This window comes from Gymnoscopelus braueri, assembly GCF_963280865.1.
Source record: "Gymnoscopelus braueri genome assembly, chromosome: 19".
NCBI classification, from domain to species: Eukaryota; Metazoa; Chordata; class Actinopteri; order Myctophiformes; family Myctophidae; genus Gymnoscopelus; species Gymnoscopelus braueri.
Genome location: NC_137621.1, coordinates 28,552,846 through 28,576,177, shown reverse-complemented (window position 1 = coordinate 28,576,177; position 23,332 = coordinate 28,552,846). Strand labels below are relative to the sequence as shown.

The 23,332-nt window shown below is 42.1% G+C and overlaps 1 protein-coding gene across 2 annotated transcripts in view; it reads right to left on the bottom strand.

Moving 5' to 3' along the window:
- Positions 1–21,517, bottom strand: part of atr (ATR checkpoint kinase) — a 36,344-nt gene extending 14,827 nt beyond the window's left edge. Inside the window, exons 1-29 of one of the 2 annotated variants that reach the window (XM_080415070.1) lie at positions 21,341–21,517; positions 20,819–20,910; positions 20,240–20,398; positions 19,068–19,981; positions 18,732–18,874; positions 17,542–17,712; positions 15,776–15,939; positions 15,178–15,330; positions 14,656–14,854; positions 13,811–14,076; positions 13,375–13,565; positions 12,596–12,696; positions 11,959–12,133; positions 10,853–11,008; positions 10,100–10,294; positions 9,053–9,148; positions 8,792–8,881; positions 8,367–8,462; positions 6,961–7,091; positions 6,709–6,852; positions 6,278–6,371; positions 5,481–5,606; positions 4,489–4,698; positions 4,195–4,308; positions 3,904–4,019; positions 3,611–3,731; positions 2,779–2,916; positions 1,531–1,702; positions 169–335 (exon numbers count right to left, since the gene is read on the bottom strand). In XM_080415070.1, the coding sequence (XP_080271196.1) occupies positions 169–335; positions 1,531–1,702; positions 2,779–2,916; positions 3,611–3,731; positions 3,904–4,019; positions 4,195–4,308; positions 4,489–4,698; positions 5,481–5,606; positions 6,278–6,371; positions 6,709–6,852; positions 6,961–7,091; positions 8,367–8,462; positions 8,792–8,881; positions 9,053–9,148; positions 10,100–10,294; positions 10,853–11,008; positions 11,959–12,133; positions 12,596–12,696; positions 13,375–13,565; positions 13,811–14,076; positions 14,656–14,854; positions 15,178–15,330; positions 15,776–15,939; positions 17,542–17,712; positions 18,732–18,874; positions 19,068–19,981; positions 20,240–20,398; positions 20,819–20,910; positions 21,341–21,393 (4,947 nt within the window). In that variant the 5' untranslated portion in view covers positions 21,394–21,517. Of the gene's footprint in view, positions 1–168; positions 336–1,530; positions 1,703–2,778; positions 2,917–3,610; positions 3,732–3,903; positions 4,020–4,194; positions 4,309–4,488; positions 4,699–5,480; positions 5,607–6,277; positions 6,372–6,708; positions 6,853–6,960; positions 7,092–8,366; positions 8,463–8,791; positions 8,882–9,052; positions 9,149–10,099; positions 10,295–10,852; positions 11,009–11,958; positions 12,134–12,595; positions 12,697–13,374; positions 13,566–13,810; positions 14,077–14,655; positions 14,855–15,177; positions 15,331–15,775; positions 15,940–17,541; positions 17,713–18,731; positions 18,875–19,067; positions 19,982–20,239; positions 20,399–20,818; positions 20,911–21,340 lie in introns of those variants that run through there. The other variant, XM_080415071.1, reaches the window with a different exon arrangement.
- Between the last annotated feature and the right edge of the window lie 1,815 nt (positions 21,518–23,332).

Here is a 23,332-nt window from a genome sequence, read left to right as displayed (position 1 = left end):
TTCTGGCCGAACAGATATTCTGATAGCCTCTCTAACCATTCAGCTATGGCCGCACCCATTCAGCTATGGCAGAGGGGACCAAACCAGACCCCTGAGGCACCCTAGCTGGTCAATGAAGTACTGTATATAGGGTTTAAGTGGTTAATGAACAGCTCCTTGTGGTCCGACCTGGAGGAAGGTGAGATGGTCCTGGATGTTCTCTTTGTTCTCCAGGATGTAGGCTTCAAAGTGCATCAGTGCTCTGGTGTAGGCTTTGGAGCGCAGTGAGGCCCTGGCCAGCACGTCTTGAGGAATGCCCTTCAGGAAGGCCACCACTCTCTGATACTCGCCACTCTCTGGAGGCAGAAAGACAAATACAGTGTTATTATTAAATCCATCACAGACATAGAGAAATAAGCGCAAATACAACTTTGTTGTTATTATTGTTAAATCCCCCACAGAGATACTGTAAATATTACGTTTATGCTACATTTATTGATCTTTATGAATTTTCAAAGTCTAAATGCAGGTAGAAATGCCAGGACGTAACATTTAGTCAACAAATCGTGCATGGTGTATCTTACATTTGTAAGATACTCCATGCACCTCCACGCTCTCTCACGTGGAGGTGTGTCTGTGACCCCTTGCCAAGCAGGTTTCAGCGCATTAGTTTCTGCAGAGATGGCTCGACTAGGGGACATAAATGATAGGCCTGGATAAAACATGTTGCCACCGGAGTTTGTTTGACTGTGACAAACACAGAGGAGTTACACAGAAGAGCTGCCTGCAGCAAACTCTTCTACACTACACTTTTAATACCCAACAGCCAATAGTGTGAACAATAAATCATTTCCCATTTATTGTACAGTATTACTACTAGCCTATAGTTTTGTTGCAAACAAACTAGTTTGAGCAGAGTGGAGCTGTCTGTGGTGCTGAGTAGTGGTGGACAGGTGATCTCTGTCCATGGTTCTAAACCACATGAACTGTGAGATGTCCTTGGTCCACTTAAATTGAAGCTATTTATGAGGAGATGGAGACTGTACATGATCACCACTAAAGCGTATTCAACTTTCCCAAAGTTGCATAACAGATGGAACGTGCATGGACACACTCGATCCCGACATCATTATTTTACCACCTCGATCCCGTCATATAACTATTTACCATACCAGTGAGTAGCTTATATTTGGATTCATTTGGCCAGATGAATCTACCAACCTTATGAAACATTTGCGCAGACCCGACTTACAGTATGTGACTGTCTCATGTCCAAAACAGTAGCCACTAAATGCTCTGGGGCAGCAGCACTGAGGAACCGCAAATCCCAATGCTTGCATTACAAGCTGTAGCCTTTGATTGCATTTGAATAAAACCATATTTGATACACATACTGTAAATCACCCACATGATTGTAGAGAATGTAATGACAATCACAATTAGTCAGTAGTAGTAGTCTTATTGGCTTCTAAAATGTCTTTGATGTTACATGTTATTAGTGTGTGTGTGTGTGTGTGTGTGTGTGTGTGTGTGTGTGTGTGTGTGTCTCACCGCTCTGTTTGGACTTAGAGGACAGGATGTGACGACTCCACTGAGTGAGGTGAGCCAGCATACTGAACACTGTCTGTGTGCTGAGCTGTGATAGGCTGGAGGCTGTCTCCTGGACACGCCCCCCTCCTCGCCCGTCATCCGCGGTCAGTACGGCCAGCATCTCCTCCCTCACCTAGGGGGAGGGAAGGAAGAATGGGAGGGAGATAAAGATGTAAGTACGGAGGAATGGTGTGAAAGGGAAGTAGCTGGAGGGATGGACAGATAAAGCAAGCTTTAAACCTGACTAAAATCAATCTGATCACAGACCATCAATATGTTTTTGTGCATGCATATAATTATAAATATAATTATAATATAATATATTAGGAGTTAAATGAATAATTGACAGAGGATTCAACAAATTAAATGTCAGTAAATGAGTAATTGTTTAAACACTTATTTATGATGTTATGATATTAGCAGTTAACTCATTGAGTACCAGTAACGTGTTTGACGTGTTTTAGCGCTATGGTGCAACGTTTGTTTCTGAACCCAAGATATCATTATCTGAAGATTTGCAGCTCCATCCACTCCTTGTTTAACTTATAACTTAAAAAGGCTGTATCTCGCTTCCTAAGCACTTTTTTTTTACTTTGAAAAAATAAAAAAATAAAAATCGTAATGGCCAGAAATAGATATTAATAATTTGGGCACTCAATGAGTTAAAAACCCGCGCCTACGGGCCTTGCTCTAAATCGCGTATTTTATTAGCTTTCTTTTTGAGAGCTAGACCGTAAGTCTCGCTTTTGCGACACTTCCGGCGCGCCACCGGAAGTGTCGCAAAAGTGAGACTTACGGTGGGGGACATTCAAGACAAAAGCGTTGCATAGTGCTCTAACACTATGAACATCAGATCTCACCCCAAAGAAAAAAAGCTATTAAAATTTAGAGCAGGTTTTTAACTGCGGCGGACCCGGGATGGAGTTGAAATTGATGACATTTCTCTACTCTTCCTATATCATAACATCATAAATAAGGTAAGGTCGGGCGAAATTCTCCTTTAACATTGGTTAAAAGCTATATTTTTTACCACTGGGCAAACATAGTAAGTCATTTCAAGATGGCTGATGGCACTTACCATCATTTTGTTCTTTATTACATTATTTTAGTCATTTTATTGCCAAGGTTTTCACTTAGATTTATTTGTCGATGAAGCTATTATGAAGATAATGGTTAGTTGTAGCTCTAGCAAATAATACATAGACTCGCCTCCTGTTGCTCGGTGTCAGTGCAGCCCAGCAGCATGTAGAGCAGTATATGAGACAGCAGGTAGATGGTGACCTTGTAGTCGTGTTTGATGATGATACTGCAGCATGTGAACACCTTTCTGGCCAGCTCATGCCTCACCTGGAACATCAAAAACACTGCGCTTTTTCTGTTTGGGTTTCAGCAAGTTCCACAGAGGTGGTAAATTTGAAAACATGGTCTGGACATTAATATAGAGAAATACGACAGGAGTTTCAAATCCATTAACTCTGAAAGTGTGTGTGCACAAACAATCCTATTGACGATGTATGGGTGAAAATAATGTCAAAGTATCTGTTTGCCGTTATTCAAACGTGACCTCGTTCAGATGTTGATTGCGAATCTTGCGATCATTTATAATCATGCATAGCACAATCTCAAACTAACGTCAGTACTGAGGAATGTATCACACTGTAACAACTTGTCCATGAGCTTGAACACAGTCTGATTGGAAAAACTCTTTGGTTTTAAAAAACACATGATAAATCTATATATGAACACATGTGAGACTGAGTACAATGTTAGTTCCTGTTTTCAAAAAGGAGATGTATCCTGATATTTGAAGGCATTTTGGCCCATCGGACAGTGTTAAAGCCCATTGAGAAGATATGCAGTATGGTAAACAACTAAAGCTATCATGAAGTTGTGCTATGCACGATTATAAATGATGGGAATCAACATTTTAAAAAGGTCTGAGTTGAACAACAATGAACCTATCAGGGGAGATATACAGTACATCCATCTACTCTGATTTGTGTTTAAGCATGAATGGAGCCTCTGAAATGCATTTACTGACTTTGCTAATGAGGTATCCAGCCCATGTAGCCGACCAGTCAGAGAACTTGCTTCCCATGTTGCTCAGGTACACCGGCTTCTTCAGCTTAGACCAGTCCACCTCCTTCTGACAGCTCTTATACCTGCAAGGACACATGAATCCAAGATGGGTGGGCAAATTAAGAAAACGGAAAACAAATATAATATGTTTTATATTTAAAAATTAATTCTTAAGAACATATTACAAAGAATACTTTTGGTAAGCTATGCACATCCCTAGTGTCATTGAGTGTATGTTTGCTTTGATGTGTCAACCTGCTGTTGAGGTGAGGCTCCAGGATCTCTTGGATCTGTTCAGGGAACCTCCTCCACAGCCGCCGGCCTGGAGAGTCAGTACGACCCTCACGACACTCAAAGACTGACAGCAGCTCCTTCACAGACAGACACACATTAAGAAATTGCAAGATCATTAGCTCCAGTATCCAAATGTCTTGCTGTGTGCACAAAACAGCACATGTCCATGCATGTGTGTGTGTGTGTGTGTGTGTGTGTGTGTGTGTGTGTGTGTGTGTGTGTGTGTGTGTGTGTGTGTAGGTGTGAGTTTACCTGCATGGCATAAGCAGCAGAATCTTGCGCTCTTACATCGTCGGCATAAGCCAGAAATGTTCTCGTCAGTTCCGTCAGCAGCTCATAAGCAAAGTTAGGATCATCCACCCCACTCTGACGCACGCATGCACGCACGCATGCGCACACACACACACACACACACACACAGTATGAATAAGGTGTCATACATAAACCACATATGGGTGGTTCTCATAACCACCCATAATTCCACATTGTGTGCAATGTGTCATAAGATGGTGATTAATATGGAACTTGCGCCAATCATCCTCTTACCACGAAGGTGTTGCGGTCACCACCATGCGTGTGTGTGTGGGATAGGTCTAGACGTCCCGGGTCGACGGCACCCAGCTCTCCCAGACACTCCCCACAGAGTAGCCTGACCTCCGGGGACGAGTCCTGGCACCCCTTCAGCAGCACCGCCACCAGGCTGGAGATGACCGGTTCTACTGCCTCGCTGGCGCACACCTGACGTAGCACCCACTCCTACAATGGATTGCACACACACACACACACACACAGCAAAATGTCCACGCTGTTAATTTAACACATCGCTGATCGATCCAGTGGTTCCAGTAGTAAAACAAACAAATACACAAAGGTGAAAACAAAACTCTTTGCCTTCGCCTGGCGGAAATGAGGCATAGCTACTTAACCCATTAAGACCGGGAACGCATCTGTGTAATTTATTTATTTATTTGGCTATTCAAAAATAGCAGATATACAAACTCATAGCACAGCGCTGAGTGCCGTGCTATGAGCTTGTAGATGTGCTATTTTTTTATAACCTGAAAATGTGTGCAAATCTTTCACTATGTATTTTTTAAAGCGAACATTACTAACTCAAATCTTTGCTTCTGGAGGTCTTCTAAATCCTAACAGTTTAAAAAAAATATATATATGTTGCTATAATCAGTGGTTCTCAAACTATTTCCATTTTTCGTCAAGGACCCCGAAAATTATATGTATTTGGCCACGGACCCCCATCTCAAAATATTTTGTTCCAGCCTCCAGGGACCCCCCAGAAGCAAAGATTTGAGTTAAGAATGTTCGCTTTAAAAAAAATATATATATTCAATGATTGGCACAAATTTTCAGATTTCAGATTTTTCAAAAATAGTAGATCTACGAGCTCATAGCGCGGCACTCGGTGCCACGCTACGAACTTGTATATCTGCTATTCTTTGAATAGCCAAAGAAATCTTGAAATGATGCAGATGCATTCCCGGTCTTAAAGGGTTAACTCACCTCCCGTGCCAACAACTTACCTGCTTGCTGTGCAGCATGTCCCTGAGGCTGGTGAGTGCATGGATTCTGACATCCACGTTCTCGTGCTGGATGGCCCTCATGGAGAGCTCCAGCGCTTTATCCAGGTCACTGCTGCCAGACGTCAGCTACACAAACAACACATTGGCCAGTGTTACGGCTGCCACGACAACTGTACCAAACATGGCCGTCTATCATCCCTACCACTGCAGTCATACATACGTTACTATTAATGGTACTACAGTATGTACTAGATTTTTGTAAGCAGGCAATCATGTGCTAGTGTTCCATTTCCTCGTTCTGTTTTCCTGACAAACTCAATAGTTACAGTATGCTTCTCCATTACCCCACGGCCAGCAATATGCTTGCATTTCTTATTTTTTACAGGGTGAGTTCATTCAGATCAAGTAATGACCCATAAAGTGACTGGCCAGAGAGTTGCCATGGTTTTATGACAGACAAATCAGAGACAACGCTCTGGAATACATTCCTTTAGTCCAATTATGTGACTTGTTTTCCCAATATCAAAACAGTCTGATCTGGTTGAGTCATTCTTTTGAAAATCAATCAAATATTCGAGATTTCAGTAAACCACGAATAAGAGAGGTAAGTCAACAAGCCGTGTCCAGGGTCTGTCGGGCTAAATTTGTCAAGTCCTAACCGAGGGCTGGTCAATTACGTGACTTAATGTTATTTGATTCGCCCAAACAGAGGGCGCAATCTGCTGAGTCAAATTCCTTGTATGTGTGAGCATACTTGGCCTATAAACTGAGTCGGACTGTGATTAATTGATGCAGACCTTCTTGTAGTCCTGTAGAACCGTGTGGATGTCTTTCAGTTCAGGATTGTCTGGTAAGAAGTAAATCTCATGGAGGAAGTCTTTGACCTCTTTACTGTGGGAGAGAAGCCATGTTATTCATCACATGTCATAAACCACGTTATGTCTGGAACCAAATGCAAAATGTCCTATTTATATTCCTTACAGTTTTCAGATGACACAAAGAACCATAAACTCTCATTAAAACAAAATCTAAATGCAAACTACAGAATGTTCATTTTATTTTATTTGTATTATTCTTTTGTTCCTGTAGAATACTATTTTTGACTACTTGATAGCTGAGGTATTTTTAGTAACCTGTCTGTGACTGTGTGTGTGTGTGTGTGTGTGTGTGTGTGTGTGTGTGTGTGTGTGTGTGTGTGTGTGTGTGTGTGTGTGCACAAATGCATTACCTATTGTCCAAAATGAGGAAGCGTATGATAGCGGCGGTCTCTTTGGGCAGTAGTGGGATGAGAGGGAGGAGCGCTACAATCACATGACTTAGCAGAGGACCCAGGTGGGTGGGCTCTACGCTCCTCACAAAACACTCCCACGTCCTGTCCACACAGGAAGTAGGACGTGACAAATGAGGATAATTTTGACCAACTTTTACATATTTACATATGTGTGTGTGTCTGTGTGTGTGTGAGTGTACGTGTACTGACTGGCAGCAGAGCAGAGGGAAGTCCTCTCGGTACTGCAGGCCAGTGCGGAGCGTCGTCATCATCTTCACCCGGACAGAACTGATGTGTTTGGAACCCATCAGTTTCATCAGAGCCATCACACTAGTCAGGACCTGCACAGAAAAAAAAAAGACAGCAAACCTTTTCATACACAACTCCAATACTGCATGTTGCACAACCTAGAGTTTCCCCACACCGTTAGGTTAGAAGGAGCATGGTTTACAGAGTGGCCTTAAAATAAAACGAAAAAGAAGGAGGAAGTCCGCACACTGTTCTCAAGCTCCAAGAAACTCAGAGTGGCCTTCCCATGCCTATAGGAGGCTGGGAGCTAATACCTCAATTTAATCACATTTTATACATTTTTCAATAGATCGTTCTGGTGTCATGTTTATAAAGATTATTCAAAAAATATATATATATCGTCGGTGTCCAGGACGAACCAGCGAACTCCATTTTCAGCTTCTTTTTTTTTCATAAATCAACGCTATTGAACACCCTTTACGTCTGTGTAAAAAATTAATATGTTTGAACCAATGAAAAGTATTAAAAAGCGCCTCTGACAAAACCTAACAACTCCATTGGATCCTCAAACTGTCCGTCAATACCACGCAACTCCCTCCCTCTCCTCTGCTGCTGCCTTTGCACAACACAGGCAGAGCGTGCTGGCTGCGCAGTCAGAGAGGAGGAACACGGAGCAGCAGGGTTTTTCCCCCCGTAATCTGTTAAAACTATGCAGTGTACCTGTTTATCAAACTTAATGTTAATGTTATGCTAATGTTATGAAAACAAGTAATTATATTTCTAAAATCTATGAAGTGTTTAATGAGGAGAGCAATGTGACAAGAAGAAAGGAGTTCATAGCATTTCTGTCGCGCTGGTTCTACTACCTCTTTGCAGAAGTTATTGTAATATTTAAAGTCCTGTTTATTATTCTAGGCCTATATAATAAGTGTCATGAAGCATCAGGGCATTAATTCACACGTTGTGATGCATTGTGAGCTTGGAGATCCATTGTTAGCTTTTGGGAATTTGTGGACTCCTAACTCCATTTCAGCTTGATTTCTGCTCGTCTGAAACTACTAACTCCACTTGCGCTGGATTTGGGTAAAGTGTTGATAATGTAATGACACATGCAAGTATCTGACCATATATAAAGTCACTATACCAACTTTGATGAGGCAGTATTGCTTTGTTTTAAAAATATAAGGTTTTCTTCATTTCCTGAAAAACGTATATTTTGTTTTTTCGTTTCCTGAACAATGAGCATTTTCGAGTTAGCAGGTTCGCGCTGGACAGCAGAGATATATATATATGTATACATTGAACAAAGATAGGGAACTGTTGACAATCAGCGGAGTGTAAAGGTGTCATGTGTCAGGATCACCCACCTGCTTCTTGCGTTCCTTCTCCCCAGCGCTGGAGCTGAGCAGCTGCAAGTTGAAAAAGGCCAAGATGCCCAACAGTTTGGGCTGCAGATAATCAGCCTAATTCACAGACAAAGAACCAACATGAAATATGTAAGTTGAGAAGGGAGGAAAGAAGGAGATCACAATTGATATGTCATATGATTTGTTTTTTTTGTGTTACAGTATGTACGTATGTTGTTTCAACAATATTTAAATGATTTTAAGATGAGTTGAAATAATATTATATATTATATACAAGCATTCAACATGTAGAAGGAAAAAAGTCAGACTTTGGTAGTAATCTCAAAGTGAAAGATTAGAAGCTCCTCCCCAGAGATCTGCATTATAATGGCATATAAATTAAATATTAATATACATTTGATGTTACCATTCAGTCTGACACTTACCATGCGTTCGGGGGTAGTGATTTCCCGTGGACCTTGGTATGGGTCATCATTGGAGGCAAAGGAAGCCAGCATAGCTAGGCCATTAAACACCTAACATAACACCAAACAAACAACATTTATAAGCACTATAGTCAGCAACTAATTAGATTTTAATTAGATTCATAATTCATATATTTAGCATGTATCAATATACAGACCTTCAATCAAAAGTGTGTGTGTGCGTTTGTGTATGTGTGGGTGTGTGTGTGTGTGTGTGTAGACCTGCTGGTAATTCTCTCCCAGGCGTAGAAGCAGCTCATTGTGAAGGCCTTGAAAGTCCTGCCTCAGCAGAGAACCCAGTTCAATCTCTGTCTCACTCTGGGACACAACACAGCATTAGAAAGAGTTATATAAATATATAAATGTATAAAAGTCTGGTAAGTCGTAATCACATAAAAAATCACATGTGATTGTTTTTATAAAACAAAATCCCACATTCATACGATCTTTGATAATAAATTAGGTTCTATTTCATTCCTCCTGACCGCCAGAGGGCGGTGTTTAACACCTGGATATTCATCACGCGCACAGGTCGAATTCTATACCATCAAAGTCACTCGTGACCTGTGTGCCGTAAGCTACAGTACCTATATAGGCGCGCCGCACACAGCGAATATCCTCTTTGATCTTTTCGAGATATGACGAGATTTCTCGTCATAAAAGACGGTGTACGCGCTGTCGCTTGTCTGTGAGTTTGTTTGCTCTCGTCCCTGGATAGAGTTACGACCGGCTAGCCACCACAGCATTAAGAGTGTTTTCGCCCTTCTGCACTTCAGCGCTGCACCTGGTTCTATCGACGGTAAGTATTAGCTGTGTTTTTAGAACCAGTGTCGCGCGTCTGCTTGATACTGCAGCATTTGCGGCTGACAATAGCACCAAGAGTGCTTCCCGCTCTACCGCTGTTGTTGGACCTTGCATCAATAGTTCAGCGCCGTAGCTGTATATTGTCGGTGAGTGTATTGGGCTGTGTTTTCCGACTCAGCGTCACACGCCTGCTTGATAGCATTGCATCGATAGAAGTCATCCGGAATTCATAGAACCTCAGTTACATGCGTAACTCTCGTTTTCTGGAGACTGAACTTCTACGAATATTTAGCAGCTGTCAGCAGCACTACAGGCCAAGAAAAACAAAATACCTTCCCTTTGTCTTAATGCTACTTGGGAATCATTCTACTAAATTTGTAGAGCTGCTTGACTAAATTAGGGCCATGAAATAGTGGGTCATACTGAATGTTTGTCAGCCTGATTATCTGTGAATAATAATAATACCTGGAGGTAGTGAAAGGCCTTCGCTAACTCGTCCTGATTACAAGAGCAGATCAGATGGCTGAAGATGTACTTGAAGTTGTTGATGAGAATCTCCCTCCTGTTGGCCTTCAGCTCATTGGCTAAAGTGCGGATGAGGGCGGAGCCGGTGGAGCTGGCCTTTGCCGCCAGGTAGGGCAGGAGCACCTGGAGAGTTCTCTACATACACACGAGCACAAACACAGATACACCTAAAATGTATACATGATTATGTACTCGACATACCATAATGACTAACACTTCATTTATAATCCGTTGTACGACAGTGGCACACGCTGAAAATCCAATCTACAGCTTGTAGATCAGCTATTTTGAGCAGTGCTGTAAAGTAACAAAGTACATGTACTCAAGTACTGTATTTAAGTACAAATTTGAGGAATCTTTACTTTACGTCGCTTTGCGACGTGTTGTGATCTTGTAGATCTGCTATTTTCAAAAGATTTTTATACAATTTTACAACTTGTGAAATGGGATATTTTGCATAATGAGTGCTTTTACTTTTGGTACTTTATGTACATTTTGATGCCAATACTTTTATACTTGTACTCAAGTACATTTTGAATACTGGACTTGTAACAGAGTATTTCTGCACTGCAGTATTGACACTTTTACTTAAGTAAAACATTTGAGTACTTTTTCCACCACTGATTTTGAAAAAGTATTATCAGGCTTAAGAGGATCTAGCATCTGTGTGTAAAGGTGTCTTTGTGTGCCTACAGTGAGAAAGCGGTAGAGGTCTGGGAAGTCGAAGGCGTGTGCGGTCTGAGCCAGGCTATCCAGGGCCAACTCTCTCTGATTGGCTGACTCGCTGCACTGATCGGGCGTGCTCCGCAGGGCAGTCACATGACGTGAGTGCAATGACTCCACCAGGAACTAAACACGACACAGAGAGAGAAACCGGGCTGTAAGTAACCATAGACATATAAAGGTAGACGCCTCCTCCGGCTCTGAGGCGTCTGTATCTCGGGGCGCGCACCAGCTTCCCCCCCCCCCCCCCTCGGGAAGTTTCCGCGTGCGTCACAGGAGGGGACGTTCGGTAGGCCAATCAGAGGCCTACCGAACTGTGACGCACGCGGAAACTTCCAGAGGGAGGGCGATACAGGTCGCTCCAATGAACTGTAGAGGCCAATGAGGTATCTAGGTTTCTATATCTATGGCTGCAACTATCGATTCTTTTCTTAGCGATTATTATATATTTCTAACTAAATTGATAAGTTTTATACTTATTTATTATTTTATTTTTTTAATATTTTATACTTCATGGTTGAAAAAAATAGAAAATAGCTGATCTAGACTGCTGTAGATCAGCTATTTTCTGTATTTTTAAAAAACAAACACAATTTACCCCCAAGATCGATTATTTTATTACAATGTATTATCGATTATTGTTTATTATAATTGATTCAATTTATTAGTTTGATTAACTATTGCACCCCTAGAGAGAAATATACACAGTATACACTACTAGACTAACAGAGTATGGTAAACTTGAAGAATTGTTCATATTTTATGAATAAAACAGCAAAACTGCTTCATCTGCATAAATTTCCCCTTGCAATATAGGCAATCCCACGGATGCAGCCTTTATTAAAGATCAGTATAAAACACAAACATACAGTATGTAGAAATGAGATATTGAACAAACAAAAAAAAGTTTAAAAAAGGGTGCAAACATTGTTCTAATCCGATAGACAAAAGAAGCTTACATCCCTGCTGTTAGATTTGATAAATAAAATAAGATTCTTAAAAAATCAACAATAATTCCTACTCCAACTGCAATTCCCACTAAAACTATTATCTTATTATTATTAATTATGTCACACCTGGCAGATGGGGTTCTTGTACTGGCTGAAGAGGGTCTGCAGGTGCAGGCCTTTGGCCTTGGCCAGGGCTCTGATCTGGGTGTAGGCAGCCACAGACACTGGCGAAGACTTGGACAGCAGACAGTGAAGCAACCTCAGCACGGCAAAGGACATCAAGAGATGCATCGGGGATGCTCTGAGAGAAAGAGAATTCAATATTAAATATGTCCCTTTATTGACCACTATAAGGCATGTACTGTATGCAAAAACAGCGGTGTGTGTGTGTGTGTGTGTGTGTGTGTGTGTGTGTGTGTGTGTGTGTGTGTGTGTGTGTGTGTACACGTGCGTGCATGCGTTCATGCGTGCATGCATTACACCAATATGAAAGGCTGGAGTAGACTGAGAGCAAACTGAACACAACATGAGCTGGTAATAATAGATAAACAATTCTTAACCATCTTATCTACCAAACCAACAGTTTTCTATAGTGTATGTTGTTTCCCAGGGCAACAGTTATCAAACATAATTTTGTTCAAAAGTTTGGAATGCTCAGAAGAGGAGTGTTAAACCATCTACACATGGGTCGCACTGTAACAACACCATGCAGAAATGACCTCAGGCCCCCTGTCGGACACGGTAATGGTGTGATTCGCCATACCTGCCTATCTCTCCTGTAGTGAGGATGAGAGTATTGCGCAACTCATCATCTCGGTTGACCTTAGCATTGGTGAAGGCCTCTGTCAGGCGTGTGACCAGGAGCTGGGGATACAGATGAAGGAGAAACATATCCGTGTCATCATCATCATCAGCATGATTTTATAAATATAATTATTTTACTTTTATTTTTTCCCTGATCAAACTGCAATGCTTTACTACTGTTGAGGGAAGCTCAGAGTACAAGAATTTCACTACCTGCAATGTTGCTACCTAATGTTAATCACCTTGTACTTGAACTATTATGTTACAGCATGCTCATAGGTCAGCTGTGAACACCATGTACAATAAATAGTAAAACAAAAGTAAATTGCATCTCTAGTTGGACACCATTTCAATTGGGGCGGGATACGGTGAAGACACTGTAACCTTGTGTTGTTGTTTTTTTCTGCATAGTGCAGAATAGTTGTATCGGTGTATACTATTGTATACTGTTGTTTTGTAATTTAATTAATTCATTTTTTATTTTGTTTTTTAACCGTTGCCTAACATAACATGTTCAATATAAAGTTTTCATTTATTCATTCAATGACGGTGCTTCTCTTGCCTTTGTTTTGCTGTATACAACAGTACTTTCCTTATGTTCCTGTAATCTCCTCTTATCTGCTGTGCTGTCTCAGGGCGACTGAAATTCCCCCACGGGATCAATGAAAGGTATCTATTTATTTAGTTATAATACCTAGTTACCTTTGGTTTAGCGCCATGATGAATGACATCACTCACCTCACTGAGAAAGTCTTGCTCATGGTTGGGCTCTGCTACCAGGAAGCACACCGACTGGGCGAAGCTTGTTCTGACTAGTGGATCTGGATCCTCTGTTAGGCAAATCAAAGCACCCAGAACTGCCCGGGAGTCACTGTCTCCACCCATAAGATTCACACATTGGCAGAGGAGAGGAAGAGATTCCACAAAAGCTGGAATAAAGGAAAATACACATCAAGTGATGATATTAGACATCATGTGCATTTTGGGGCGCATCCCCTGACCAATAAGAACAAGTATGACATTCTGTTATATGGTCATGGTGCCAAAATAATAACTCCACAAATCACACACAAAGCGCATAAACGCAGTTGCACACAAATATAGTGTCACAGAAACAAGCTGGACATAAAACAAAATAAAAACTGTAAACATGTTACTGCAGACACCTCAGTACCTCGTTTGACAGAGCTGGTAGCCTGCTCTCCCAGCAGAGGCAGGAAGGGTCTGAGGACGGACGCTCCGAGGCGCGTTGCTGCTTCTTTCTTCCCAGTGTGCTTGGCGGCCAGGCTGAAGCGGGAGCAGAGGATGCTGGGGAGGGGAATGGTGGCGTCTGTGTGGCCGACATTGAGCTGGGAGTTCCCTGACAGGATACAGACAAGCTGACCCACGCTCCTTGCCAGCTCTGTCTTCACTTGCTCTGAGCAGTCTTCCAGCCTAGCCCTTTTTAAGTAACACACACACACACACACACACACACACACACACACACACACACACACACACACACACACACACACACACACACACACACACACACACACACACACACACACACACACACACACACACACACACACACACACACACACACACACACACACGTTAACCCCAATACATCACAAGACTCCTAAAATGTACTTACCGTAACTGTTATTTACCTTGCCCACAACAAGGTGTGGTAGGGTAATGTAAGTGGCCACGTCTGTTTGATTCATTTCAACAATTAACTTTTTGGGTCAAGGTCAGAGGTCAAGGTCACAATCAAGTATAACGGTCAAAATCGAGTGGCTGGGGATACTTTTATGAAACTTGGTGGGAATTATCAGCTCAAAGTTTGGGAAGAGAATAAGAAATGTTTAAATTGGACATGCAATGTCAGAGTAGGTTCCTAAACTTCCTCTGGGCACTAAACCGATTATTTAGATAAAATTGTTATCTTCTATTGATTCATTGATTAATCATTTCACCCCTAATGCAAACATGGCCAGAGGTGAGTGAGTACTGTGTTTAACTACTTACAGTAAAGTACTCTTGATGAGGTTGTGGTGCGTGTTTCCCAGGTGGTGCAACAGCAAAGGAAATGTTCGAACGGCCGCAGCCCTCACCACCTCATCTTGGCTCTGCAGTGCTTTTGAAAACACGCACACGCGCCATGTCTCACACACACCCTGATGCAGCAGGGCCAGTAGTGTCACACACTCTGCCTGAATCTGAGAAGCTGGAGACAAACAGGGTGCTCTATTTTACCATTTTGCATGGAACTGGTTCTGGATCGCACCACAAACATCAACATATAAGGCATCAGGCATACTGTATCTTAACCACTTAAAACCTATATACTGTACTTAGATGACTCGAGTTCTCTATACTAGGCACTGGTTGAAGGCCTAAAATTAATTATCTGTGGCTGAGACATGAGTGTGTATACATGTACAATAAAACACATTTAGACATTACAATACATTATTACTCTAATAAAGCTTACATTTTCACCCCAGGCAATTGCTGTTTGAGAATTTGCAATTTGGCAATGGTACTCACAGTAGCAGGGGGTCAGTCTCTGAGCAAGGGTAGGCAGACTGGAAGGGAACCCTGCATTCCTATAGGCTGAGACAGACTTGTGCTCACACACCCAAGGCAGAGACAGCATGGCACACACCCGCCGCTGGAGCCCTTCTTCGCCCTGACAGCTCACTGCATATGTGCGCACATAGGTGCACACATTGGAGAGAGAGAAAAGGTACAGCAGGTCTTACATACAAAATGTGTTTTACAAAAGGAGCTTTGTATACAGGACCTGCACTCTGCACATTCGGATTAAGAGTGCACAACAAACACCGTACCTACAGGTATTTTTTTTTCCTAGGCTGTTTTAATTGAGCCTCAAAGTATCCATTCATGATAAATTAATGAATCAATATTGAGACAGTCTCTGAGCTATATAGAGATACATTTCCTTCCCCATAAATCTTCATCTATGTAGGACTGTAAGGACAGCGTCATAGAGGTTAGGCTATGGCTAAAATCATGCATTGTGCCTCTGACTGTCTGGAGAAACGTTATATTATTATGGAATGAAGGTTAGCTTGAAAAAATAGCATGGAATAGTGTATGTGTGTGCGGGTGTATGTGACCTTACTTGACAGGTAGAGGAGGGAGTCCAGCACCCTGACAGTGTGTTGGACAGCCGACTGTGTAAGGGCGTGGTCCGTTTCTGGTTGAAGCCCTCCTTCTAATATCGATTGACAGCTCTTCAGGGCCCTGCCCAAAGTCTCAGTGGAAACCCACAGGAGAGAGGACGGCCTGATGTAGAGAAAAAGAAAAGAACACAATACAAATATTGGCCCACACACACCTGGCACTATTAAGAAAATGTGCATTAGAAAATGTATTCATTCTCTATTCTCAATGGCGGTTATGTTTTCCCCCAATCTGTTTGTCTGTTATAAACGAGAAGAAAAAAAAAACGAGTTATCACGAGTTTTTTCTGAATGCCCTGAGCGCCAAGAACGAGTTATCACGAGTTAAAAACATAAATACATCTTTTTTTGGAAAAGAATGTTCAGAACCCAATATATCGTGATCCGAAGATTTGCTGCTCCATTCACTTCTTGTTTAACTTATTACTGAAAAAGGCTGCATCTCGGCTCCTGAGCACTTTTTTTTTTACTTAAAAAAAATTGCTGGCATAGTATGACCATATTTTTTTTTTCTTTGGCACTGAGAGAGTTAATGTGAGAATGGATGGGTGGATTTTAGTGTAATGTGGCAGGTTTGATCCAGAGAGATGATTAACTTTTTGATCCAAAAAGGTGAAAGAAAGGACACGGTCAAAATCATGGTCATGGTCAAAAATACATAATCACTCATATTTCAGGTGGAAATGGCATAAATATTTCATAAGTTGTATACTGAAGGACACTGTATATTTGACTTGTTGTATATTTGATTACATAAATCTCCTAGGGCCATTGTTGTGCCATATAAGTAAGCATCGCCGAGCCATGAGGTCCACAGGGCAGGAGCCTATCTCCTGTTTCTGTAGCGTGAGGCAGCTTGATGTACAAGTACACCCCCTGGACATGACGCTGGTACGTCACAGGGACTTACCCCCAATCTAACCCTTGATGCGGAGTGCCAAGCAGGGAGACACTGGGTCCCCTCAGAGTCTTTGGAATGACCCGGCCGGGGATAGAACCCCGACCTTCCAGTCTCAGGGCGGACACTCTAACCACAAGGCCACCGTGCTGGTCTTGTGCCATAAACGTAGGGCTGTCACGATTACAAATTTAATTTGACGATTAATTATCACTCAAATAATTGCGATTAACGATTTAATTGTGTTTGTGTCGTTGAATATTTATGGAACATTATGAATAAAAATGACATTTCTGTTTGGCTTTTAGCGTTCATAAACAAAAGTTGCACAGGGCAGATATGACAAATAACACATATTTAATTACTTTATACTTAAAATTAAACATTAATAGTGGAAATAGCCGATCTATAAGCTCAAAACACGTCGCATCGCGACGCGTTTTGAGATTATAGATCTGCTATTTCCACTATTTTTGACATTTTTAAAAAAATATATGACTTTTTAACATGGAATTGATTATGACGACTATGCAAAAATAATTGCGATTATATAAAAAAATTGCGATTAGACAATTATGTAATAATTGTGACAGGCCTACATATACGGTACCTTTATAATTCTTATGCATATTTTCCTATGGTTTTATATGGTCATTAAGTATTTTATGTATTCCTTTACAAGTGTAATCAAAGTAAGCTTGCATAAAATAATTTCACTCACTCTTTTTAGAAAAGATGGAAAGACAAAAGAGGGAAAGACAAAAGGCAGAGCGACTGAAGGAAAAAAGAAGCATTATGCAAAGTGACCTGGTGGGCGAGGAGCAGAGGGCAACCAGGTGCAGGACGAGGGCCAGCCCCTCCAGAGCAGAGAGGGTCTGGAGGGCCCGGGGGTCACCGCTCTCAGAGTTCAGAGAGGTCAGGAGCTCTTCCAGGCGGTTGTTCAGCAAAGTCCAAACCTTGCTCCGCACACGCATGTCCCTGTAGACACACAGACAGACATGACACAACACTAATCCTGTCAGCAGTGGCACTACTGCCTTAAACATGTAATGTTGTTGTTAGAAGGAATAAACACAGAAGCACCCGGGAGGACGTGGACTAAGAAAGGGGAGGAGCCAAACTGAGTTCTTGTTTTACACAAAAAAAAGAAGGTGGTGCCCCCAGAGGCAAAAACAGAGGGGGGGGGGGATCATATATATTTTTACTTTTTGGGCGGTGAAACCGCCCCTATAAGTGAAGTTTGGATATTTGTACAAAAAGTTGTACAAAAATGTACCCCGCCTAACCCTGCACCGTGATTGGCCAATCACAGTCTATTCAGGACTGTGATTGGCCAGTGTCACATGACACATGTGCATAGCCCTATATAAGAAACCATAACTTAAAAAAAAACAAAAATTAGTTTTTTTTTAAGTTATGGTTTCTTCCATCATAAAGAGTGTTTCAATAAATGTATTTATTTTTTGTACATGATTGGTTGACTCCATTCAGTATTGTGATTAGCTAGCAAGACACCGCCCACTTCACACAGGGTGTGATTTTTTAAATGGGTTCCCAGAACAACACAAACAGACGCACAATACAATGACAGAAACACACACATAAACACAACGGTACACAAATAAATGTCTCAGTCCCTACTTTGCATACCACAAAGTGACTTGGACAGTCCATTGTGCGAGTGGCCATCAGGCCCCATATGACCTGCACTCTCTGTTACTGACTAATTGTCTTTAGCACACCCGAGTAAACAACGTTTTCATAGCTGTAAGAAAAATTCGGATACACACGACTATCTGGGGGGAAAAAGGGGACAAAATATGTAAAAACGTATTTTGGTTTCAGTTCAGTTTAAAGTTTTAGCCAAGAGCCAATAAGCACAACACATAACACCTTACTATTCTGTCCATTTCAACACTTATATACTGTGCTATACTGACACTTGTGGTGGTTGATAAGAAGGTTAACTTTGTTGGGGAAAGGTTATGTGAACTCACATTGGTGGCGCCCTTTGCGTTTTGCTGACCGAGGGGCTAACCGGTAAGCAAGGTCTTTTAGCAACCGTCTCCCCTTCCTCCAACTCCTGCATCACAACGGCAACCTCGGCCTTGAGCGCGACATGGAGAAACCCCTCTGCACACTGTACAACACAAACATCAGACCAGGGGTGACCGGGGTGTGATACAGAAATTCAGCGTTTGTGTAAATGAGGTAGACACACACACACACACACAGAGATATTAATGCCACATTACCTACGAAAGAGTCTATCAATGTTTCAGTACAGTGAAGAGGGAAATGACACACAGAAAGAGAATGCTATGAAACGCTACCTCAGCCTGATCCTCTGTTCCTACAGTGTGCGCCAGCGCCTCGCACACCTCAGTGACTCTCGGCCTCCATAACAATGCAGCGCTCACGTAATCCGGGACAACGGACAAGAGGAAATCAAAGACCAGACAGAGAGATTGGCTGACCTCTGCCCCCAGCCTTTGGCCTGCCCCTCCCAGAGTACACACACATTCTAGCAGCTGCATGGGCTCAAACCCCAGCGTGTGTGTGTGTGTGACACCAAGGCACTGGAATACACACTGAGTCAGGCTGAGGAGCTCTCCTTCATAAGGCTTTTGGTGGTCTAGCTCTGTTTGCGTTTGCGTGTAGCAGTGTGTTTCCAGCAGATGGAGGTAAGATGCGAAGAATTCCTGGCCCTGCCTTTCAGGAAACCCTTCCAGCTCCACCAATCGCCTCAGCAGCACCATGGAAGACTTCCTCAGCCTCACATTGCCGTTGGCCAGTAAAGAGCACGCCGTTTCCCAGGCCACTTCGATGTCACTACGAGACACCCCTCCTCTCAGAGTGTCAGTCAGAACACTGAGCGTCACTGCAACCAGTGACTCCAAGGCAGCGGGTGAGGACAGCACCAGGGGAGAGGGGGTGAGGTAGGTGGACTGGCACGTAGCGGGCGTACAAGTGAAATACTCAAGTGTTACAGGCCACAGACTCTGCATGTGAGAGTCAACCGTGTGTCTGTATCCCGCCAACATGGAAACATGCTGGTAGAGAACGCTGCTGAGGTCCTGGACCAATCGGAGCAGCTCCTCAACAAGGCGGTGGTAGATGACTGGTCCCCGGGCTCTGAGCATGTGCAGTAAGGAGCAGATCACGGCGGACACTGACACATGGACGACGTCACACTCTGGAGCTGCAGCCACTCGGAGCAACCTCCCCACCACCCACCTACTGAACTCTGTAGCAGAGGGAATTGTAAACAAAACATAGTATACTTTTAGCTTTATGGTGAATGTTGCAGGTTAGCAAGGAATAAGATAATATATGTTAAGACCACCATAAAATTAATAAACAGACTTTACTGGTCCTTGATGGACAGGATATACCGTGGGGAAATAAGACTCAACAAGGCCAAAAACGTATGTAATGTAAGGAATACATTTTCAACAAGTCTATAATAGTTCACAATGTATGACGTAGGCATAACAATTCTCACCGGTGCAACTCTGCATAGTGTCTGCGTACACAGCAGGTGGGCACGGGCAGGCAGGGTGGGCGAACATCAGATAGGACGATTTGATTATGTGCTTGAGAAAATCCAGCAGCATCACACAGGGGGGTTCGGAAGTAGACTTCTTACTCAGGCCGAGTGCGACTGTGAGAATACATACATCAGCATATCAAATTAGATGATTCCTAAATCCTTATACGAACCTGGTTCGTATAAAGATTAAGTAGACTGCAGTAGACTTAAAGGCTACCAATATGTAGGGCATTTAATTTACATTAAAAAGCACACAAAAGACGACAGCATTATAACAATTTGTAATTAACATCAGGGTAAATGAAAACCTGAAGTGGTGTGACCCTGCAGGGTTTCATTTACCCTGATGTTAATGTTGTTGTCTTTTGTGCCTCACGCGATTATTATTATAACCTTGGACCAAGACTGATGGAGATTACCGTTATAATGTCCAAGGTAATTAAAGCCAAGCTGACCAAAGAGGGCATTCATAACCGGATAACTGTGTAAGAATTGTGCACTTCTCTGGAACACTTCTCATGCCACACTCACCGATATCCACATCTGTAAGAATTCCGTCAATAAACTGACAGAGGATCTGTCGAGGTTTCAGTACCACCTGGTCATAGTCGACATCACTGGCACTGCAAACACCAAAATAATACATTTTGATTAAAACTATGGTTCTCAAAGTGGAGTCCAGGGACCCCCAGGGGTCCTTGATGGGGTTCCCCAGCCAAATTAATAGTTAAGAACCAAATTGACCCTCATGTGTGTGTAACTCTGAGTGTCCAAATGGACATTTGTACACTCAGAGTTACATTAACACTGATGATGATACTTCAGTGTAGATTGGGACCCCCCCCCCCAGGGACTGGTTGAGTCCCTGGCATATCTTTAAAAATGGGGGTCCGTGGGCTAATATCATATGTGTCAATTTGGGGGTCTTTGACCCGAAAAAGTTTGAGAACCACTGCAGTAAGTTTCTGGAAAACATATATACACAAATGAACTTATGAAGTCACTCATGCTGAGCCTATATAGCTTGCTGGCTAACTTTAGCCGGCTGGTCACCTCGAGAGCTCCTGGAGAGCAGGTATCATCGCAGACATTTCCAGACGTTCCATTTTTAGGACAGGGGGGAGAACGTCTTACTCGCGTCACCAGCGTTTTATGTGAGGGATGTTTCGGGTTAATTAGGACACTTTCCACGTCTTCCCAGTGGAGCCTTTCGAACGCTTTCGCTCCAAAATGACGTGGTTTGTGTTTTGATACGGCGTCCGACGAGGTTCACTCTACTGCTGCTCAGCGTTGCCAGGTTCTGCGAGAGAAATAAAGCAACCAGGTCTATGAAAACAAGCCCAAAAGAAGCGACTAGGCTACGGCTATGTTCAAAAAAGGTGATTTTGGAAAATAAATGTAATAATTTAAACATTTTAACATCACAAATCTTGTAGTTGGGGTGGGGGGTCCCTGGCACAAAATACTTCCGATAGGGGGGTCTGTGGACAAATACATTTACATTTGGGGGTCCTTGACATGAACATGTTTAAGATCCTCTTGTTTAAACAACATTAGGCAACAAGTCCTTATAAGCAACTACACTTTAGAAGTTTAGAAACAAGCCCTCCCAAAAAACGCAACCCGCCGGGCCGCAACTACAAGCAACTTACCAGAAAAACAAGCCCAAAGTCGCTTATAATAAGCGAACATGGCAACGCTGACGGCGACCGACGAGGTTCAGTCTACTGCTCCCGCACGTCGCGTTCAAGTTCAGAAGTCTGTAGTGCAGCAGCCAGCAGGCAATGGTCCATCGCAGCCCAAGCAAATGTAGTATTAATCACAGTATAAATGACAATGATTGTTGTTTAACTGGTCTGATAACAGCCATGTCTAATTACATGCTAAAGGGGGTAAAGCAAATGTGCACTCTCCAATTAAGAAGCTAAAGTGGTAGTAGTACTTCTGTTTAAGGGTTAAACAGAAATGTAAAGCCATATATGGCTTTAAATACATATATGTTTGGAAAGTGAACATTTAAATGGGGTGTGATTTTGTTCAAATAAATGTTAAATAAATTGCTCTATATTCCAAATTTCATTGCTATAAGTATTTGTTCAGTAATAGGGTCTCCCCATCTCTCCACCTTTATTAAACAGAAAATACATTTTCAGGCCAGGATACCAATTCCATCCAATCAGGAGAGAGAACAGAAATGAACAGAATACAGGATGATCAAGTGAAATTGGAAGCTGATAAATGGGTTCTCTCTTGATTGGATGAAATATGACCAGAAAATGTATTTTCTTTTTAAAGACCTGGAGAAACTTGTTACTGAACAAACACTCTAGAAATGATTACTATCAGTATAGAGCTTTAACTTTTTTTAAACAACAAAGTTTTGTTTTAACCAAAATTAATATCACAAACATCACCTTTAACGAAAATTATTTTTCATTACGTTGCTCATGCAATTGCCATTCTAATGTTGGTGTTTAGTGTACACAATTCCACAACCCAGTTCAACTCTCCCAGGGGTCCCTGGGAGAGTGATGGTTCAGTCAGTGTTAATGAGAGATATCAACACATAAAATAAAGATTTCCATATATTTTAGGGACTATTGTACTAATCTAGGGTAGCTTTACTTCCCAAGTATTCAAGGAGACAGTGAGGAGATGTGTGACAAACCATAAATGTAATAGATTCACTTTAATTATTAAATAACAATACATTAAACACATTTAAAACGCATGAAGTGTCACAGAAAGAACAGGTGTGCATATCATTATTCATATTCTGTATCTCCTTCGCTGCTCATATTTGGCAGGTCAAAAGCTGAGTTCTCATACTGGTACATTATATCACATGGTGAAGAAATTAGCAGCTTATCTTAAAAAAATCACAGACAACAGCAAAAGGACCGTCCAGAAGCAGTAATTTTCTAACTTGATATAAAGTCATCATTTGGAATGACTGCGTAAAGAAACTCAATATGACATCTTTGACCAAAAAAGTGGTCAAAGACAGTGAGGGCGGTTGACAAAAATCTTTATCTCAGAGATGAG